Here is a 20724-nt window from a genome sequence, read left to right on the forward strand (position 1 = left end):
TTCTCACTTATATTAATATTAAAAAATTATATTGATTTTCCTAATAACTCCTTATCTCAATTAAAATTTCCAAAAATTAATTCTAGCATCTTCAAACACTACTCACCATGAAAGTTCATCACAACCATCTTTCTTTCTCTTTTCTCTACATCATGTTTTCGCTTCGCAAACTTTATTGTGTTCCTAGTCTTAGACGTCTGATAATCTTCCACAAGTATTGAACTATAACACTTATTGTACTTGCACCGTTAATAGCTAACACCAAATGAGACGTGTCACTTGACTTTTATATCACTAAGAAAATTTCAACACATTGATCCAGTATTAGCTCCATCTTGCTTTAACACTTGTTTGACTAGTCACTTAAGTGCAACAACCAACTTTGATATCATTGTTGGAAAAATAAACCTTATTAGAAGTTTCCTAGACAAACACGAGAAACTCTTTCCATTACAAGACTTTCTCTATTACTTGGGTATGGTGGTGACTTCCTTTATAATGGTGGTGAATAGCTCCATTTATAAATGTTATTTAGTGAGTTTTAATTATATCATCTCTCTATCCACATTTTCATTACGCTAGTAGGATTCTCCAAAAATCAAGTTACATTCCATTTTACGTCACCTCTTAATTTTTTGCTCAGTTGCTTTAATATTTGGAAATTTGGATTGGTTTTCACAACATATACTAGATATAACTTTTAATGTAATTCAAAATAACAATTCTTGATAAATTGATTTTCACAACATATTCATATATACTCAAAATTTAAAGATAAGTACTACATTTTATCAGGTGGGTCAACACATTTTACCTCCCCGATCATAGAGTGATCAAGAGGAAAAAAAGAATGAATGAAAGGAGGAGTAAGGTGAAGGAAAGTAATGAAAAGAATGAGACAACTTTTAAAAAATTAAAATTAAGGATAATAAATTTATTTATTGAAATAAGGGTTTATTTTAATCAAATAACCAACTTTTTTGTTTTTTTAGTATGTTTGTCTAAATTATTATTTTTAAAAAATAACTTTCTGTTTATTTTAAGAAACAAAACAAATCTTATTTGCTTTTTTAAAAAATACTTATATAAAAATATTTATTTTTTTTTTTTTTTAAGTTTAAACAAACTCATCCTAATATGAACCAGAAAACCTTAGTTTTTGTTAACAAAAATGAGTTAAAATAATTTTGGATTCATTTTAAAACTATTTCTTTGTCTTTTTAGTCATTCAAATGATTTATTGATAAAAAAATATTCAAATATTTTTGTTTTCAAATTTAAGTGAGGAGTGATAAAAACACTTTTTTTATTGGATAGAATTTATTAAAATTTACAAAAATCATGAGTGAAGTTAGAATGATACATACATATTTTGTCATTTCCAATAATTTTTAGTGAAAATAAATTGTATTAAAAAGTGTGTTGCTATTTTTAGCACTGAGAGTCATGAACATGGATTTGCTCCAGGAGTGATAATTTGTGGAATCAAGTGAGGGAGAAACTCATTTTTCAATTTAACTTTAAAAACCAAAACTAAAAAACTTACAACTATACATTGTATTAATTAGCATGTGTTTTATATATATATATATATATATATATATATATATATATATATATATATTTGAGTATGGAAGGAGTACTCTATTCAATGAGATGAATATGTGTTAACAAAAAGATTGATTAGGCGATTAAGAAAGAAGAGAGATTCAATTCCTCTTACTACTAAAATCTAATAAACTGATAATTAACATTTGTTAATAATAAAAAAATGAAATGGACATGCAATTAATTAGGCCAATGATAAAGAATATATTTAAAACAAATTGTTAAATACAGTGTGTTTGACAATGATATATAATCGTGTCCATGGATCATATCAACCTGAAACTAATGAAAGGATCACAGATCACTTCTATCTTCCAATTAAGGAATCACAGGTTTAAACAATAGTAGTAGTTAATTTGCACATCACTACTCTGGAGGCAAGGCTAAGCAACGTCGAGATGGACTATTTCTCGAAACTCCAACCTCCTAGTTTCACTGTAGAATGTCACACATTTTGTTAGACCAATATGTTAGCCATATCCAACCCCTTATCTTCCATTCCGTTGTTTTCCCTATGGCTCCTTTGTTCACTTTCCACCACACTTTTTTTCCATATTCATCACCTGCGAATATAACCCATCCTTCCTTGTTGAAAGGTCAGTAAGCACTGGAGTATCGATTTTTGAACCATGACTTTGGGTTAAGCATTGCAAACTTCGAAGGCTTTGATGATAAAACTTCTTTGCCATCAACGCTGTCATGAAGAAACCAATTCAAATTTGCACTGTATCCATAAACTAACGGTTGAGGACTCTCTCCAGCTGACACCTTAAGTGCCAAGGGATTCGATGCCTCAAATGAAGCTTCTACGCTTTTGTCAACACCAATTTCTTTTCGTGGGTTCTCTGAGGATTTGCCAACTGATAGGCTCAACACTTGGTCTTGGATTGTGGGTGTAAGTTGCAATGATATTCTGGAAGGAAAATGTTTTTCAGCTGCACCAGCCCCTCGTTGTTTCATAAGGAACTCATTCACCAATTCGATAACATCACACCTGTCCACATGGAATATTGTAAATTATATTGGAGATTAAGAATTTACGTTAAAAATTAAGAGTGAATTTGTTTAAACTTATAAAAATTAATTTAAAAATAGATATTTTTTTATATAAAGGTTTTTTTAAGAAATAAATAAGATTTTTTTATATATTAAAATAAAAAAATTATTTGTTTAAGAAAAAATAATTTATAAAAATGTTTTAAAAAATAAAAAATTACTTATTTTATTAAAATCAATATTTATTTTAACAAATAACTTTAAATAAATTGACCCTAAATTGTACACAATTAATTAAGAAAAACAGTTACTCAACATATATATATATATATATATATATATTACAATCTTATTTCCTTAGGTGAGATGAATTAGATAGATCACATATCATCATGACTCGATTAATAATCTCCTTAATACAGTGAAGTAAATATATAAAGATAATGCGATTCATAAAAAGAGTGATTTTGATCACCTTTGTTATAAAAAGAAAAAGAACGATGCTTTTTTTTTTTTTGTAAATATAAAATTTAAGTGACTTTTAGATATTTCCAATCTAAATCCAAAATATTGAGCTATAAGAAATTGAGTTTAAGTTGAACAAAAGTATATCATAGAAGGAAGAATTTAGAGAAAAGAAAAGAAAAAAGTACATACCACACCTTGTAAACAATTCAAGCTAATGAGCCCAAAATTGTACAAATGATGAATTTTTTTTTCCTAAACTTCTAATAACAACATGGGCATAAGCTGAATAATGGATAATTTATTTGTCTTGTTAAGATGCTTATTTATTGGCTCTATATGTATTATCTCTTAATGGGATATTAATGGGATAATATTAGTGGTTAATTAATTAGTGGTTACCTTACGTTGTCAATGTCCACCATGATTTCAGCCCACTCGTCTTTGATTAAGACTTTGTGATTGAATTGAAGAACGCCTTCCACATGGTGATATCTGAGGGAGAATTGAAGCCTCTCGCTAGCTGGACTGCTTTTTGAATTCTCAACATCCATGACCATGAGGTGACAATACAGCTGCACCTTCCACAACCCAATTGTTGAAAATGCATAAGAAAACAAAGGACACGGTGTTCTGAAGGGGTTGTTATGTGCTTCCAAGTTCCCCAACCCAGTTACTGACCGCAAGGTTCAATGAACGCATCCACAGCTCTTCCAAGTTAGACCCTAAGAGTTTCATAATCATATGTGATGCTTGTCTAGACTGAAAACCTATCAAGTGATCTTTCAAGTTACTAATGCACCCAGAACGAAAATCTGCAGCAGGAGCTTCATATATGTAAACTAGGAACAAGAGGGTGAAGAAAGAACGTCTGAAAGGTTGAAAACGTCTGAAAGGTTGTCGGAAGCAGTGGAGTCAAGGTTTGGAAATCTGATGAAGGTAGTGCTGTTTTTGTTGGAGCCATAAAGAAGGATGGCCTGAATGAAATTAGCAAAGACATTGTAAATGGTTTCTTCATCATCTATTAACTTATTATTGGTGTTTTTAGTAGTGCTGCTAATTGGCTTGAAAGGTTTTGAGGTCTAAAGATGGATGGGAATGTTGCAGTCTGCAATAATGCCAAGATAGAGGTTTGAGGAATGACTATTCTTTTTGTGTACGGTGAGATTAAGACGTGGTTGGCATGAGCTTGAAGAAGAACATATGTTTAAGGACATGGAACTTGTTTCCCATTCTGAAATTGGTGGAAGGTTCTGAATCCAGCAAAACACATCAAGAAAGTTGTTAGCCATGGATCGAATGAAGCAACTTAATTAATATAACTCTCTCTCTCTCTATCTCTCTAATTCGGTTGCATTCAGGTGTGGCTTCACATTTATTTGTAGACTCTTACATAATGCTATGTTATGTACTGCAATTAGCAAATACTCTTTCTAGTGGAGAAATAATAATTAAAAAAGTGGACTGATTGGTACGACCATTAGTTTAATTAGCTCCATGGAGAAAAGCAAGATAAAATTGCTAATTATTGGTTAAGAAAATAATTGCACCAGATATATTATATAAAATGTCAAAAACGCATTCCGTACATTATAAATAATATTATATACGTCATATTTACATCATTTTTTATCCTTGTTTATCTCAAAAAAGTGTAAATATAGAGAGAGTATATATCATATCATATAATATGTAAGTTTTTATTAGTTTAAAAAAATAGCTTGAGAGTAATGTGATTTGTCATGTGCTAATAAAATATCATTTTGAATGCTCTTTTATCCACATATATTAATTGTTAATGATTGAAGTTTATTATTATTATTATAATATCCTTTTAACGATGAAAGTTTGTTTTAAAAAAATATAGATTTAAGATGTGTTTGGAGGAATTTATTTATATCTTATCTGAACTTATTTTATGGCATACGTGTAAGTATTTAAGAAAACTTATAAAATTATAGTTTATGATTTATTTATAAATTGTTTTCAACTTATTTTAATAAAATTTTCAAAATAACTTATAAGAACAAATTAAATTTTTTATATGAAAATAATTTAACCTTATTTTCTTTTCAATTATAAAAAACAATTTACAAATAAAAGCTTATATATATGATACACACTTTTAAGTGTTTAAGTAAGCTATCTAAAAAAGGCCGTACAGTGTTTCTTTAATGAACTATCGATCGGGAATGTTATATATGGAAATATATATACTTGAGTGAATATAGGCTCGATTACTCCATAGTACAGTCCAATAATTATTAGTAAACGAATTATACGTTTAATTTGTATCTATATATCTTTTGTTGATAATTGATGTAATTTCAATTTTAATTTACCAAAGAGAGTTAGCACCACAGCGAGCATCCGTTGCCTCATTAGTCATTAGTACTTATCACCGACATCTTTTTGTTTGTAAAAGGACCACTGATTCATTTACCTACATATATAATATACAATATGTATGTATACAAAAATCATAGTAAGGTTTAAATGTAATGCTTCATGAATAAGATATTCTGTGTTACAGATTAAGATTCGTGTATGATAAAATGTTTGTTATTATTAGAGTTAACCGGCAATTTGTTCATATTGAGTCTCATTAATTACCTTCTTTTCGCATGTTTTGTTGACATCGAGAGTGACGATCCTACCGAGATAGATAAGGATATATAGTGATAACAAATTGAGATAAAAAGCTCTTTGCACAGTCAATTATGATTAAGAAAAATATCAAATCAGTTTTACAGACCCTAGCTCATTAGGCAGAGATAATTACATGCACGTAAAGAAAAAATTATTGAGTCACTAAAATTGGGATAGCGAGGAATTTGAGTAATTTGAACTAAGTCATAAGTTTAAATCGTATCGTTAAAAAAAATGTAGTTTTTGTTACTCTTTTAAATGCTAGTATTTTTATTTTGAAAGGTTTTAAATACCAGTATTATTCCACTAATAACCTGCCTTTATTTCTTTATATAAAGCCTTCTCTTGATGAAAATAGAATACTAATTAAATAATCGAGAAAAAAAAGATACAAATGGAGAACAAATTATCATGAAAAAATTACACATTAGAAAATATACATGTTTTAGCATTGAAAAATACAATGGTCAATTATAAACCAAAGAGGCCTAACTAAGTCTAATGTTTACGCCACCAAATTTTTGGTTGATAACGTTTAAAAGTAATAGCTAGATGGTCTCTTTCAAAGAAATTTCTGTCCATATTATTCAGGTTTCAAATTTTGTTTGTAAGACGAGGAATTTGGGATCTTGATGATAAGAATAAGACAGGGTGAATAAGTTCATTTAATTAAGATGGAACGTGCGAGTTTAACTTGAGTTACGTGTAAGGTTTCATAATCAAGTGTACATATGTATATGTATTAGGGTAGATTAATGATATTAGCTATCAAATTTAATAAAATGTATATTTAATATTATTTTTTTATCAACAGTAAATTTTGTTAATTTAACAGTTGAATTTAAAGTTTTCATAAAATAAATTAAACCCCACATTATTTCAAAAAGTAATTAATACTTTGTTACTACACTCTTAATTATATGCATAATGCATCATATTTTGTAATAAAAACTTTATATTTACACACGTATGACCATTGATTAACCTACACTGTGGCAAGTACACCCTCATTTTCTAACATTTATAAATAAAAGTTTTTTTAAACAGAAAATTATGATAAAATCTTATAATTTTATATTTTATTTCATTTATATTTATATATTTATTATAAATTCCTATATTTATATATTTGAACCCACTCATTTTACTTTTTATAATTTATCCACATTGATTCAAGTTCCAAATCTACACCCATCGAGTGCATAAATTAATTGGAATATGTTTTAACTTAATCAAAGGTCTTGAGTTCAAATTTTGAATATGGAGTTACTTACATATTTAAAGGAAGAGTTTGTTATCCATAATGGTTCCATAAGACTCTCGAACAAAATTACTTCCAATAAAATATACATGTGGTTTATAAAAAACAATTCCATCAAAATTTTCCAAAAATAATACAAAAAGGATACAAATATTTTTTTTAAAAAAATAATTCATTTATTTTGAATACATGACTTTTATATATATATATATATATATATATATATATATATCAACCGGGACATAGTAATTCAAGACTACTTAATGTTGTTCACCCGTGATACATGTTAATTCAATATTACACAATCATTATCAAATTTAATTTTAGAAAATTTAATATTTTTCTCCATTAGCATATAGTCATTTTTATTGGAAAATAAATTTGATGAAACATATCATACTAATTAAAGGATAAACATTATAATTTATAAAAGCATTCAACTATATCCATTAATTGTAAAGAAAATTTTCAATTGAGAATCGAAGTTAATAATTATCAAAATAATTCTTGCTTTTATTTATGAAAATATATTGTGTGATTCTTAATTATTTTCGTAAATATATAAAAATGAATATCATCATATATTTTGAAGTAACTTAAAATATATTTAATCCTAAGGTTCTACATGCTTGAACAAACGTCTTCATCACAAATCTTTGTAGAAAAAGTAAATAAGACACTACCAAAAAAAAAAAAAAATCACCACCACTACAAATAAAAAAGGTACGCAAAAAGAGAGGTTACACTATTACCACCCTACACACTGTCTTTTATCCACATATTCCTTCTCAATCGGTAAAAGAACCAATAGCTATGATAGACATCCCCGGCCGGACTCGATATTTTTTCAAATGTTCCCTCAAATCACTGTTAGTTTTGATGTTAAAACAATTTGTTTCTTGGTTTTGCTAGTGAACCGCTTGATTTCATATAGCAAAATAAGTTTTTTTTTTTTTTTTTGTAGGCTAGAAAAATAAGTTGCAGTAGATAAAAATAAAGACAAAGCATTCTGATCGCTATAATTGTAACCAATGTGCAATATTAAAGAGGTGTCTGAGAGCATACAATATCATTTTGTAGTCTTCCAATTTGGGTTATTTCTAGTGTACACACCTCAACCTTCTGTGATGACAGCCTTTTATACCCATTTCACTTAATTTGCCCATGTTCTCTGTCCACTCGTTTGATGTCTTCTAAGTAATAACTATCAGTTTCATTGACCTTGTGGTCATAACTCATATCTACCATCCTTGAGCTAACACAAAGAATAAAGAGATATTTAGGAAGATAAAATTGTGCGAAAGTAAGAAACATTCAATTGTAATATGCTTCAACAATAGTATGGCCAACAGTAGTGGCGAATCTAAGACTCTGACTAAGCAGCCATAAATTAAAGAAGCTTATTTACAACTAGTGTTATCGGAGAATGAAAAATTGAAGAATAATAAGTTCAGCTATAATAAACTCGAGGGAGGAAAAACAATGAAATTCAAGATAAATAGATATAACTTATTAAATTTAAGGGGTGTATTTGCACACCCTGAATTATAGAGATTCTTATATCTTTGAGAAAATAATTAAATTGGGAAAAAAGAGATAATGACTGATTGAGATTTGCCTCAGAATTGTTCGTTTTAATATTGGTACGAATCTAATGGTTTTATCCTGAAAGATGCTCACAAGAATTGAGGGACTAATAAATTGTTTATAAACTACTACTAAATGAGATGAGACTTTAAGGTGTACTGAAGCAATGTCATTTAAAAAATGACTACTCGTATTTGTGTTGAGAAAATTTATTTTCAAAGAAAAGAAAATATATACATATAAGATAAAGTAATTAACATAACGAAAGGAAATAAAATGCAACATTATAAAAACTACAACTATATAAATGGTATATACAACTCCTAGCACATGCATTGGATTGTGAATTAATTAAAATGTTGTATGGATGGTAAAAATTCAAAACTAAACCCCACACAATTTAGTGACACAGAATATAATTAGCGTTGTTCTTTTTACAGAAAACGACGAGAACAAAGGTGTCAAAGGAAAGGAGATGGATGCATGTGGTATGAGCTCATCCAATTCCAAACATGTTGTGGACCAAAAGCGAAGTACCATGAACATGATGATCACGACGATTCTTCTCAGATTTTGGGACCGCTATGATATGAATTGCGACTACACTACTAACTCTTACGAGCCGGGGTCATCATAAAACCATTACCATTTACCACTCTTTTGAACGTTAATGTAGCCTAAATCTTATATCCAGAGAACCAGACCCTGTTTAAATTTCCTTTTTAAAATGTTTCTGATAAATTTCTCTTGCAAGTGTCTCAGAACCCAGTTAGCTCCTTCCTCACCACGTGACACTTCAGTGAAACTTGGAGATGCCAGCAGGTTTATTTCAGCCAGGGTCTTTGTCTCTCAGGGCAATTCATTAATTTAAAAAATAACATTTTTTTATACATATTCATCAGTGCACGAGGAGGAGGGATAGTATGTATCACACTTTTTAATTCACTTTCTATTGTTTTCTGTTAGTTGAAATTCAAATATCCCTCACTAATTTGAGACTGAAACATTTCACCAAAAAAAAAAAAAATTGAGGATGGAACTTTCTTTTTTAGTTGATCATAAATTTTTTCTTCTAAAATATATAATGTGGATACATATTTTTTGAGATTGAAACCTAACAAATGATAAATAAGACTCACTTATTTAGTGAGACATACATGAATTTCAGAGAATATTTTCCTATATAGGTTATTAGCATTTCTTTTAATATTTTTTTTATTATTGTCTTATTTTTAAAAAGTTGGCATTCTTTTTAAAATTGACTTTTTTGAGATATTGAACTATTTTAATAATAATAATAAAATTAAGTTATATAGTGTATTAAAAAGAATAAGATAAAATGTGTTTTAAATTTCTCAAGACTTTAGTCAAAATTAGTTTCAGTCTCCTCTATTAAAAATGTGTTTTAATTCTCATATTTTTAAAAATATGGTGAATTTCATTTTTAATCTTGAACAGTTCTTTAATTTTGACTTAATTAAATTCAACATATTTCAGAAACACGGGAACCAAAACCACCATTTTTAGAATCCAAGACTATAAGATCTTAATGACGTAAAACACAATTTACCCGTGAGAATATTAAAGCTAGTAGTATTGCTTTTCAGTGTGTTTCCTACGGCACATTGTTGTGTGTGGAAGTGGAAGCTAGAAAACAAAGGCAGCAGAAGAAGTATGGTCCTACAAAGTGTGTAGTAGTGAAGAAGAAATAGCCGTTGGTGGTGGAGAGGCGCGGGTTTGCAATAAAAGAACAGCGCGCCATGATCCTATAATAAACCCTGTCAACAAAAACAAGTATGCTTCATGAATAGTTACTATTTACAAGGAAAACTAGCCGTTACTCACTTTTTCTTCTTTTTTTTTTTTGTAACAAATTCTGAACCCTGCATGTTCATTCTCTCTCTCTCACGCTCGCAACCCGCGCGCGCACCTACACTTCTTTTATGTCATCACGTGCTCCTTCTCACTCTCCCTCTCTCTCACTACAAAAACCATTCTTCAACTTGCAACACACGCACACACACACACTCACACACACTGTTTTTTTGTTCCACTAAATCAAAACCTCTTATCTCTTACTCTCATTACATTCATTCTTTTGATTTTCGTTATGGTAGTAGCAGTGGAGAAAACCAACCTCACTTCACAATCACAATGCTTCAACCGTGTTTCTGACAAGAAGAAAGAAAGATGCAAGACACACATGAACAACGTTAACCCATGTTGTTTTTTGTTTCTCTTATGTGTGTGGAGCCTTGTTGTGCTCCCCTCATGCGTGAGGCCAGTTTTGTGTGAAGATGAAGGTTGGGATGGAGTGGTTGTGACAGCATCAAACCTCTTAGCACTTGAAGCTTTCAAGCAAGAGTTGGTTGATCCAGAAGGGTTCTTGCGGAGCTGGAATGACAGTGGCTATGGAGCTTGTTCCGGAGGTTGGGTTGGAATCAAGTGTGCTAAGGGACAGGTTATTGTGATCCAGCTTCCTTGGAAGGGTTTGAGGGGTCGAATCACCGACAAAATTGGTCAACTTCAAGGCCTCAGGAAGCTTAGTCTTCATGATAACCAAATTGGTGGTTCAATCCCTTCAACTTTGGGACTTCTTCCCAACCTTAGAGGGGTTCAGTTATTCAACAATAGGCTTACAGGTTCCATACCTCTTTCTTTAGGTTTCTGCCCTTTGCTTCAGTCTCTTGACCTCAGCAACAACTTGCTCACAGGAGCAATCCCTTATAGTCTTGCTAATTCCACTAAGCTTTATTGGCTTAACTTGAGTTTCAACTCCTTCTCTGGTCCTTTACCAGCTAGCCTAACTCACTCATTTTCTCTCACTTTTCTTTCTCTTCAAAATAACAATCTTTCTGGCTCCCTTCCTAACTCTTGGGGTGGGAATTCCAAGAATGGCTTCTTTAGGCTTCAAAATTTGATCCTAGATCATAACTTTTTCACTGGTGACGTTCCTGCTTCTTTGGGTAGCTTAAGAGAGCTCAATGAGATTTCCCTTAGTCATAATAAGTTTAGTGGAGCTATACCAAATGAAATAGGAACCCTTTCTAGGCTTAAGACACTTGACATTTCTAATAATGCCTTGAATGGGAACTTGCCTGCTACCCTATCTAATTTATCCTCACTTACACTGCTGAATGCAGAGAACAACCTCCTTGACAATCAAATTCCTCAAAGTTTAGGTAGATTGCGTAATCTTTCTGTTCTGATTTTGAGTAGAAACCAATTTAGTGGACATATTCCTTCAAGTATTGCAAACATTTCCTCGCTTAGGCAGCTTGATTTGTCACTGAATAATTTCAGTGGAGAAATTCCAGTCTCCTTTGACAGTCAGCGCAGTCTAAATCTCTTCAATGTTTCCTACAATAGCCTCTCAGGTTCTGTCCCCCCTCTGCTTGCCAAGAAATTTAACTCAAGCTCATTTGTGGGAAATATTCAACTATGTGGATACAGCCCTTCAACCCCATGTCTTTCCCAAGCTCCATCACAAGGAGTCATTGCCCCACCTCCTGAAGTGTCAAAACATCACCATCATAGGAAGCTAAGCACCAAAGACATAATTCTCATAGTAGCAGGAGTTCTCCTCGTAGTCCTGATTATACTTTGTTGTGTCCTGCTTTTCTGCCTGATCAGAAAGAGATCAACATCTAAGGCCGGGAACGGCCAAGCCACCGAGGGTAGAGCGGCCACTATGAGGACAGAAAAAGGAGTCCCTCCAGTTGCTGGTGGTGATGTTGAAGCAGGTGGGGAGGCTGGAGGGAAACTAGTCCATTTTGATGGACCAATGGCTTTTACAGCTGATGATCTCTTGTGTGCAACAGCTGAGATCATGGGAAAGAGCACCTATGGAACTGTTTATAAGGCTATTTTGGAGGATGGAAGTCAAGTTGCAGTAAAGAGATTGAGGGAAAAGATCACTAAAGGTCATAGAGAATTTGAATCAGAAGTCAGTGTTCTAGGAAAAATTAGACACCCCAATGTTTTGGCTCTGAGAGCCTATTACTTGGGACCCAAAGGGGAAAAGCTTCTGGTTTTTGATTACATGTCTAAAGGAAGTCTTGCTTCTTTCCTACATGGTAAGTTTCGTGTGCTGTTCTTTCATTAAGTGTTGTGTGTGCTGTTCTTTAATTATAATTTGGAGTTTTACCTTAGTAATCTGTATAATTCTAATCGGAGAACAGTACAAACAAAAACACCTAAGGAACACTATAGCACCTAAGGAACAACACCTTAGCTTTAATATACCATATCAATAAGTGAATTATTTTCTTGTTCATCTTGATGCAGGTGGTGGAACTGAAACATTCATTGATTGGCCAACAAGAATGAAAATAGCACAAGACTTGGCCCGTGGCTTGTTCTGCCTTCATTCCCAGGAGAACATCATACATGGGAACCTCACATCCAGCAATGTGTTGCTTGATGAGAATACAAATGCTAAAATTGCAGATTTTGGTCTTTCTCGGTTGATGTCAACTGCTGCTAATTCCAACGTGATAGCTACAGCTGGAGCATTGGGATACCGGGCACCTGAGCTCTCAAAGCTCAAGAAAGCAAACACTAAAACTGATATCTACAGTCTTGGTGTTATCTTGTTAGAACTCCTAACGAGGAAATCACCTGGGGTGTCTATGAATGGACTAGATTTGCCTCAGTGGGTTGCCTCAGTTGTCAAAGAGGAGTGGACAAATGAGGTTTTTGATGCAGACTTGATGAGAGATGCATCCACAGTTGGCGACGAGTTGCTAAACACGTTGAAGCTCGCTTTGCACTGTGTTGATCCTTCTCCATCAGCACGACCAGAAGTTCATCAAGTTCTCCAGCAGCTGGAAGAGATTAGACCAGAGAGATCAGTCACAGCCAGTCCCGGGGACGATATCGTATAGCACAAATTTTGCATTGATTTTTTTGTGCCAAATGTAGTAGGCCTACTATATATATGTTCTATGATTCTTTCATTCTTATATTATTTTTGCCTGTTTGAATGCTTGAATTTGTACATACTCATACTACAATAAGGTGTAGTTCTGGTTAATTTTACCTCTACCTCAAAGCTGGGGTGTAATTCTGTTTCCTCCAAGGCACATAATAGTTGAAAATAGTTCTCAGGAGCATTCATTGTTTATTCTGCAAGATTCTCTTTCACGGCTGCTATCTTCTATGCATGCCCTGCCCATAAATGCATTATGAAGAATTGTAACGGCTGTGTTTTTGGACTTCTTCAAAAAGTTTATGTTATTGCCAGGTGTATATATCAACATGTTTTAAAGATTTTCAAACAATCAGGTTTTAGATGTGGGTTTGCATGCATGAGATTGGACTAGTGCGCTTGATGTAGTATAAAATATAAATTGTCCAATCAGCACCCTCTACATGTCCAAATAATGGGCCTTATGAAACTTAATTTTTTAATTACAAACTACAGTAATCTTTTTGAATAAAGATTTACAAATTACAACAGACATGTGAAGTCGTCATCTTTCATTGCCAATTCTTTCAAGTTTACTACTATTATTTTCCTGCAAGCATTCCACATTCACATCTGATAACTATGACAGCATCTTCCAAGATAATGACTTCCAAGTTCCAACACTGGCTCTGTACATTTGAACTAATTTTATATCATTTATCTATTGTGATTGAAATATAAAATTGAAGTGATGTGAACAATACAAATCACATCTTGAATTAAAATATCTAACAACTGGAACAAATAAGAGGCCCAGAAAAAAGGGATAAATAACGGATAACAAGACAGAAAGAAAAAAAACCCAACATAATTCCAACTTCAAAATTCACTCAATAAAAAGTTTAACATGTAAATTTACTTGGAAACAAAACTCATAACCAATAATAATAATAATAAAAGAAATCAGTTTTATAGCATTAATTTGGGATGCTCTGCTTGTATGCAAATGGCACAACCTTACCCTCAAGATTGCAAAACACAGATGAGTAACAGATGCAATGTGAATCAATAAAAAGTATTGTTGCGTTGTTGATGACACAACCTTACTCATAAAAAATGCATTGTTGATGGCTAGCATTGTTGCAAGGTATTCATACAGTTTATTCTGCAACATAGAGAAAATACAACTCATCAACACCAGGAAATGGTTCTGTTCAAAATCACGGATTATAAAAAGTTATTATCTAAATGTTACAAGCTTAAGAAGATCTATCATTGTGAAAGTCTCTTATGCACATTAATATTACAAGCTTAAGAATGCTATACAAATGTTTGAGGTTTTGATATTTAACTTTTTATGATATGCTTTGATTTAATAGTTGCAAATTGCCACATTTCTCATGTCAGTTACTCGTATTCTCCCATAAATAAATAAGGCTTCTTCTGTCTCAATTTATTTTACTTCTAAAGCAACAATTTCTTTCTTTCTCATTTTTTTTGTACCCTCTGATCAGATCGTAGTCCGATCCTCAAGCCTTAGCCTCTACACACTTTGTGCTCGAGGCTCGATGATTGTATATGCTTCTGACCGGACTGTAGTCTAATCTGGTGGTGGATCCCAATCTGATCTGATAACCTCCACAGTATTGTGCACATTATAACACTGACGTAGGGTTAACCATGTACCGAGATCCTTGGGCACAGCATCTTGATACGCTCAATTGGCCTCGATTCCTGAATATCGGAGATGGGAGAGTAGGCAGGTCGCAATAAAAGGTCATACCATTAACGTAGGATGGTAGGTTAAGTAATAATACCCTTGACTTGATGCTCTCAACTAGGTCACCTTGACATACGACAAAGCCTTTTCTAAAACAATTTTATACATTGAAATTTGGAAATATGTATGCATTGAAATTCACAACAATACTTTTCTAACTCATATCCAAATTTAAGATCAGCCTAAAAGCCCAAATTAGGGGATGCAAAGAATTCTATCGTTAAATCAAACACATCAGTCAAAAAAGAAAACATACATAGGCACAATCAACTGATCAAGTATAACAGTATTTCAGATATTGTTAGCGACTAGAAGGTTTGTATTTAATTTGCAAAATTTAATATGAATACTACTGGTTCTATTTATTTTATAAACTGGTATTAGTAATGAAACTTTAAAATGGGGAATATTTTAGCAAAAAATAAAGGTTAAAATATGTCTATGATTCTTAATGAATATTCCAATTTTATGTTTGCTTTTTAGTATAAAAAAATTCCGTTTTTGTTCCTTGATAAAAAAGGAAATTTGTTTTTGGTTTTAAACACTTTTTTTAGTCCCTATTAAATTACGAATTTCCTATTTATTCTTTGATAATTTTTTGTTTATTATTAGTCCCTTCAAAAATTACTAATAATAAATATTTTTTAACAGGAAATAAATACAAAATTCTCTAATTTATTAGGAATTAAAAAAAATGCCAAGGACAAAAAAATTATTATTTTATTAAGAATTCAATGCAACAAAAAATTTACCTAAAAGCAAATAAAAAATTTGAGTATTTCTTAGGAATTAAAAATATTTTAATAAAAATAAAATAAAGATCCAAATGATAGTGTGATAACCGAAGAGGAATGTCTTTCAACCACTGCCTGACCGCCACCACTGCCAACAGCCTAGTATCAACCGAATCCACATATACCAACAATCTTCAGACAAACACTTCTAAGTTGGTGCTGAAGAGACAATATCTCATGGGTAGATCAAATTAAGAGTGCTACCAATAACAAAATCGGGATCATTTGACTAACAAACAGTTATGTGCATTGGATGTTCTACCATAGTACATTGCTTTATGTGAAAGTCTTTTAATTATTCAATATTGACATGTTCTTATATATATATATATATATGAGGGATTGTATTATCTCTGAAAAAAGATTTTATCATAAAATCATAATGATTTCTCATAATGTATCTTTACATTTTAAAGTTAGATAAATAAAATTGATTTTAAATTGTTAGATATAATTAAAATACATAATTAATATGACTTTTAACAAATTGATATATAAACACTTAAAAAAAAGTTTCATGACGTACGGTGTGTATTGTTGGTACAAAAAAAATTTATACTATCAACTAATTAAAATTATTATAAATAATAAAATTAATAAAAATTACTATAATAATCTGTAATTAGATTATTGTAAAATTGTTTTATAATATAAATATACAGTCTTTTTTCTTTAAGAAAAATTGCTAGACCAAGCAATATGGACCATGTGCTTTCTGAAAATATATAACACAAAAATTCCATTAAGTTTTTTTGCACCTATAAGCTACATCCGCTACGTACTGCATGTGGAGCCTCATGAGTGTGAGGATCTTCCACAGGTCACTAGTTTGACATCTGAAAGCTCCTCGTGTAAAACGTGAAAACAAATAACAAGCTTGGACTGGTGTACGATTTAGTGTTACTAGCTATCCCATGTAATAAATATATAAATCTTGAATCACAAGGAATGATGCAATATATGGTTCCTCTAATAGTAAGTTATCCCACCAAATCTGAATATAATTAAGAAGTTGTATTCGTCTGAATGTTGTGTCTAAAAGGGTTGATTGATGAATGATGGCTACATGTGAGAGTTTGATAACAACAGCTAGCTAGCCATTAGCCAAGCCACTAACTAGACATTAGTTTTGGTTGGTTGTCAGACAAACCGTTAGACCTGAGAACGAAAGCGTATTAAACAAAAGATGATATGTAGACTTTTAATATAAAAAGAGATGGAGAAACCAAATTGAGATTTGATAGGTGAACTATAAATCATGACAGTGCATTAGACAAGTTGGTAGAGTTTGTTACTAACTCATCAGATTCTTAAGAAAGGCAAAAATAGAAACTACACCACATGTCGCTAGCGATAACGTGCAATTTATAAATAAATAATGGCTTCATTTTCATGGTTAGTTATAAATTAATGGGTCACAATTCTTAATTTATTAGGAACGTATACTTCATTTTGAGAGTGTATAAAGTTGGAAGAAGAAAAGGGATATAGAAAGAATAAAAAAATGGATTTATCTAATTCATCGTAAATGAAAATGAGATTAAATCATTCAATCTTCATTGAATAATAGAATTTAAAAAATTGTCTTATTCTGAATTGTATCATTAATATTATAACTATCATATTTAATGTATTATCTTTCTTATCATTTATGTATAAAATTAAAAATTTATAATTAAAATTATATTAAAATACATAAATATATGTAATAGAATTATAAAAATTAAAATTACAGCTATATATAATTTCCTGTCACTTAGACTTGCAGTAGACAATTGTTTGTAGTTAAAAAATATGAACTGTAGTCCGGCTACGACTATTAATTTCAAGACTTATTTAACAGTTAATAATAATTTTTTGTCATCTCGTCCCCATTTGTCTTGCGTGTTAATATATGTTATAAATAGACATTGATATATTTTTTTATGTGTATTTGTTGATACATAACAACAATAGGATTGTAATTCAGATTTTAATATTTTATTACATGTTTATGTATTTTACTATAATTTTAATTAACAATTATAAAGTTTTAATTTTATACAGAGAAATTAAAAATGATACATTAAATGTAATAATCATAATATTAATGGACAGAATTCATAATTAGACAAATGTTTAAATTGTATTGGTTATTGAAGATGAGATTTTTTATTTTCATTTTTACTTGGGGTCTTAGACAAACCTAAAAAAAAGAGAAAATAACACATGTAATAATTAAGTGAAGTAAATATAATGGAAAAAGATGACGAAATTAAGATGAGAAGAAAATGCTATGAGATTGAAAAGATATTAAGTGTCTCTTTATATAAAACTCAATTAATTACGAGTTAACTGGTCATGCATGAAAGTGTAAAACATTTTTATGTTATCATTTAATTATAAATTATAGTTAATATAATTTTTAAAATAATTATCATAAAAATTAATAAATTTACTGTACAAGATGAATTTTAATTAAATAGTGATATAATTTTTTTTTACACTAACAAGTGTATAATTCTTTATCTCTTTAATTATTATCTAACTTTTGATTCCACGGCATGTCAATATTTTCTCTCTGACCAAAATAACTATCAAGGTTAGTAAACGAATATAAAGACAAATCCATCATGTTCTTTTGTGTCAAAATGAGGCCTTCTTAAAGATCACGCTCAATGATATGTAGTTTTCTAAGTCGCTAAAATGCATGTTACCCTCATGAAGCTATAATAGGGTTCAGAGATAGCTTTAGAAGTTCAATAGAGCATGTGGACCTGGGAGTGAGGTCGTATGTCGCTATAATGCTGTATAAACTTTTGGTGAGCATGCATGACCATTTTACTACTGGGGCTTCCATAGTGGGTTTCAGTGATAGTCTTCATAAGTTCATTAGTCTTTACAAGTTCAATAGAGAGAATATATGGGGACCTCGGAGTGAGGAGGTTGAAAGTCACTATAATGCTGTATAAACTTTGGTGTGTATATGCACCATCTGATGGCCATCCAATGTCCCCTAGGGACAACAGGGTACCTAATTAATTGGTACCACAACGGGGAGAAAATCAACACGTTTGTGGAATATACATACCTAGAATTGAAGGGCTAGCTCAATCAAGCTAAACTTGAATTCAACTATAGAAATTAAATTAAATTGAAATTTGGTTACACGAGTCAGGACCATTAGTTATAATTAAAATGCGTTAGCACAATTTCTAACGCTATAGGCATAGAAGCACTAATGGTGACACACACTAGTATAAAAATACTTTTAATATCAGTTATTTTAGATTTTTTTGTTTGTGTAAGTCAATCAATTTTAAAAGTTACTTCTAAATCAACTTTAACAAAAACTAATGTAGAAATGATCTAGAAAACTTTTTTTTTAAGTTCTAACTCTTTTTCATCAATGTTATACATATATATATATATATATATATATATCCCAAAATAACCAATCAAATAAACTACTTAGTTTACTTATATGTTAAATCATCGACCTATTACAAGAGAGGAGGTCTAACTCAGATGATTTATTATAATGTTAAGTTATTTTAAATCTTTTAATATTTTTATTTGATTTCTATGAATAAAAAAAAATCAACTTACCCAACTTTAAAGTCTCAAGTCATTGGATATTATCTTTTTTAAATATATATATATATATATATATATATATATATATATATATATATATATATATATATATATATATATAAATTGAACATTTGTTGTTATATTAGCTAATATTGAACATTTATTTATATCTTAAATAACATATTATCTATCAAAATAAAATGTTATAACAAATAATAATTCATTTTTATTTGTATGAATTTTCATAAATTTATTTATTTTCAAAAACTTTGAACTCAATGATTGTATGAAATAATTTATATTCTTAATTAATGAATTGATCGTATCCTATATATGCATAGTATATGAAAAATCAATTCTCTTAAAGTAACATAAAGAGGCCCTTTCGTTTAAGTAATTGAATTACTTAGACTTCAAAAAAACAATTGAGGGGAATCAAACAATTAACAGATAATTAATTCTAGCAAACTATATTCTCCTATATATTGTCAAATATTTGAAAATTAAAACTGTAAGTTATGATAATGATATTATAGTTGAACACGTGGCAGTATGGTGACCCAATGTTCGTCAAAAATCAAAATGATGTGTGCCTGGTACAGTCAAGTACGTATCTTTGAGTATGACATTCTTGTGCATGTAATTCTTTGCTGATCTTATCCATGTGTAAAATAAAATTAGTTATGTTGGATGACAGGCCACCTAGTTTAATACTTGAGAAATATTTTTCATAAGTATCTCTAACTAAACTCTTGTTAGATGCAATCAAATCACTTTAGTTACTTATAGTACTGTTATTTTATTTGCTCACGCATCATGGAAGTCTACGGTACTTATAGTACTGTTATTTTATTAGCCTAATTATCCATGTATAAGAATCATTGAATAAATAGTTAGTTTTACCAGATAGAAAATAAAAGAGGGTAAGGAACACCCAACCTATCATGAGAGCTAAAGCTTCACAACAAGCAACGAACAGCTTTTAACCTTAAACTAGGCTAATGCCAATATTAAAGAAGAAATAATTAAAATTGTAAGGCTGGTCGTGTATAAATTAAACAAAAGGCCCTCTATTCAAACCTTCATATATCATACCTGT

At 30.6% G+C, this 20724-nt stretch overlaps 1 protein-coding gene and 1 non-coding gene across 2 annotated transcripts; one reads left to right on the plus strand and one right to left on the minus strand.

Moving 5' to 3' along the window:
• Positions 1-1845: 1845 nt before the first annotated feature.
• LOC100780776 (uncharacterized) lies at positions 1846-3623 on the minus strand. The gene is made up of 2 exons (XR_005889668.1): positions 3472-3623; positions 1846-2602 (listed from the first exon to the last, which is right to left on the minus strand). It is a non-coding gene; the product is annotated as an uncharacterized protein (transcript).
• A 6962-nt stretch (positions 3624-10585) lies between these two features.
• RHG1 (receptor-like kinase RHG1) lies at positions 10586-13678 on the plus strand. Its single transcript, NM_001248836.2, has 2 exons — positions 10586-12642; positions 12854-13678. Exons 1-2 carry the CDS (start codon positions 10677-10679, stop codon positions 13450-13452), a joined length of 2565 nt encoding a protein of 854 aa, NP_001235765.2. The 5' UTR covers positions 10586-10676; the 3' UTR covers positions 13453-13678.
• Positions 13679-20724: the final 7046 nt, after the last annotated feature.

Source organism: Glycine max, chromosome 18, assembly GCF_000004515.6.
Source record: "Glycine max cultivar Williams 82 chromosome 18, Glycine_max_v4.0, whole genome shotgun sequence".
In the NCBI taxonomy this organism is placed as follows: Eukaryota; Viridiplantae; Streptophyta; class Magnoliopsida; order Fabales; family Fabaceae; genus Glycine; species Glycine max.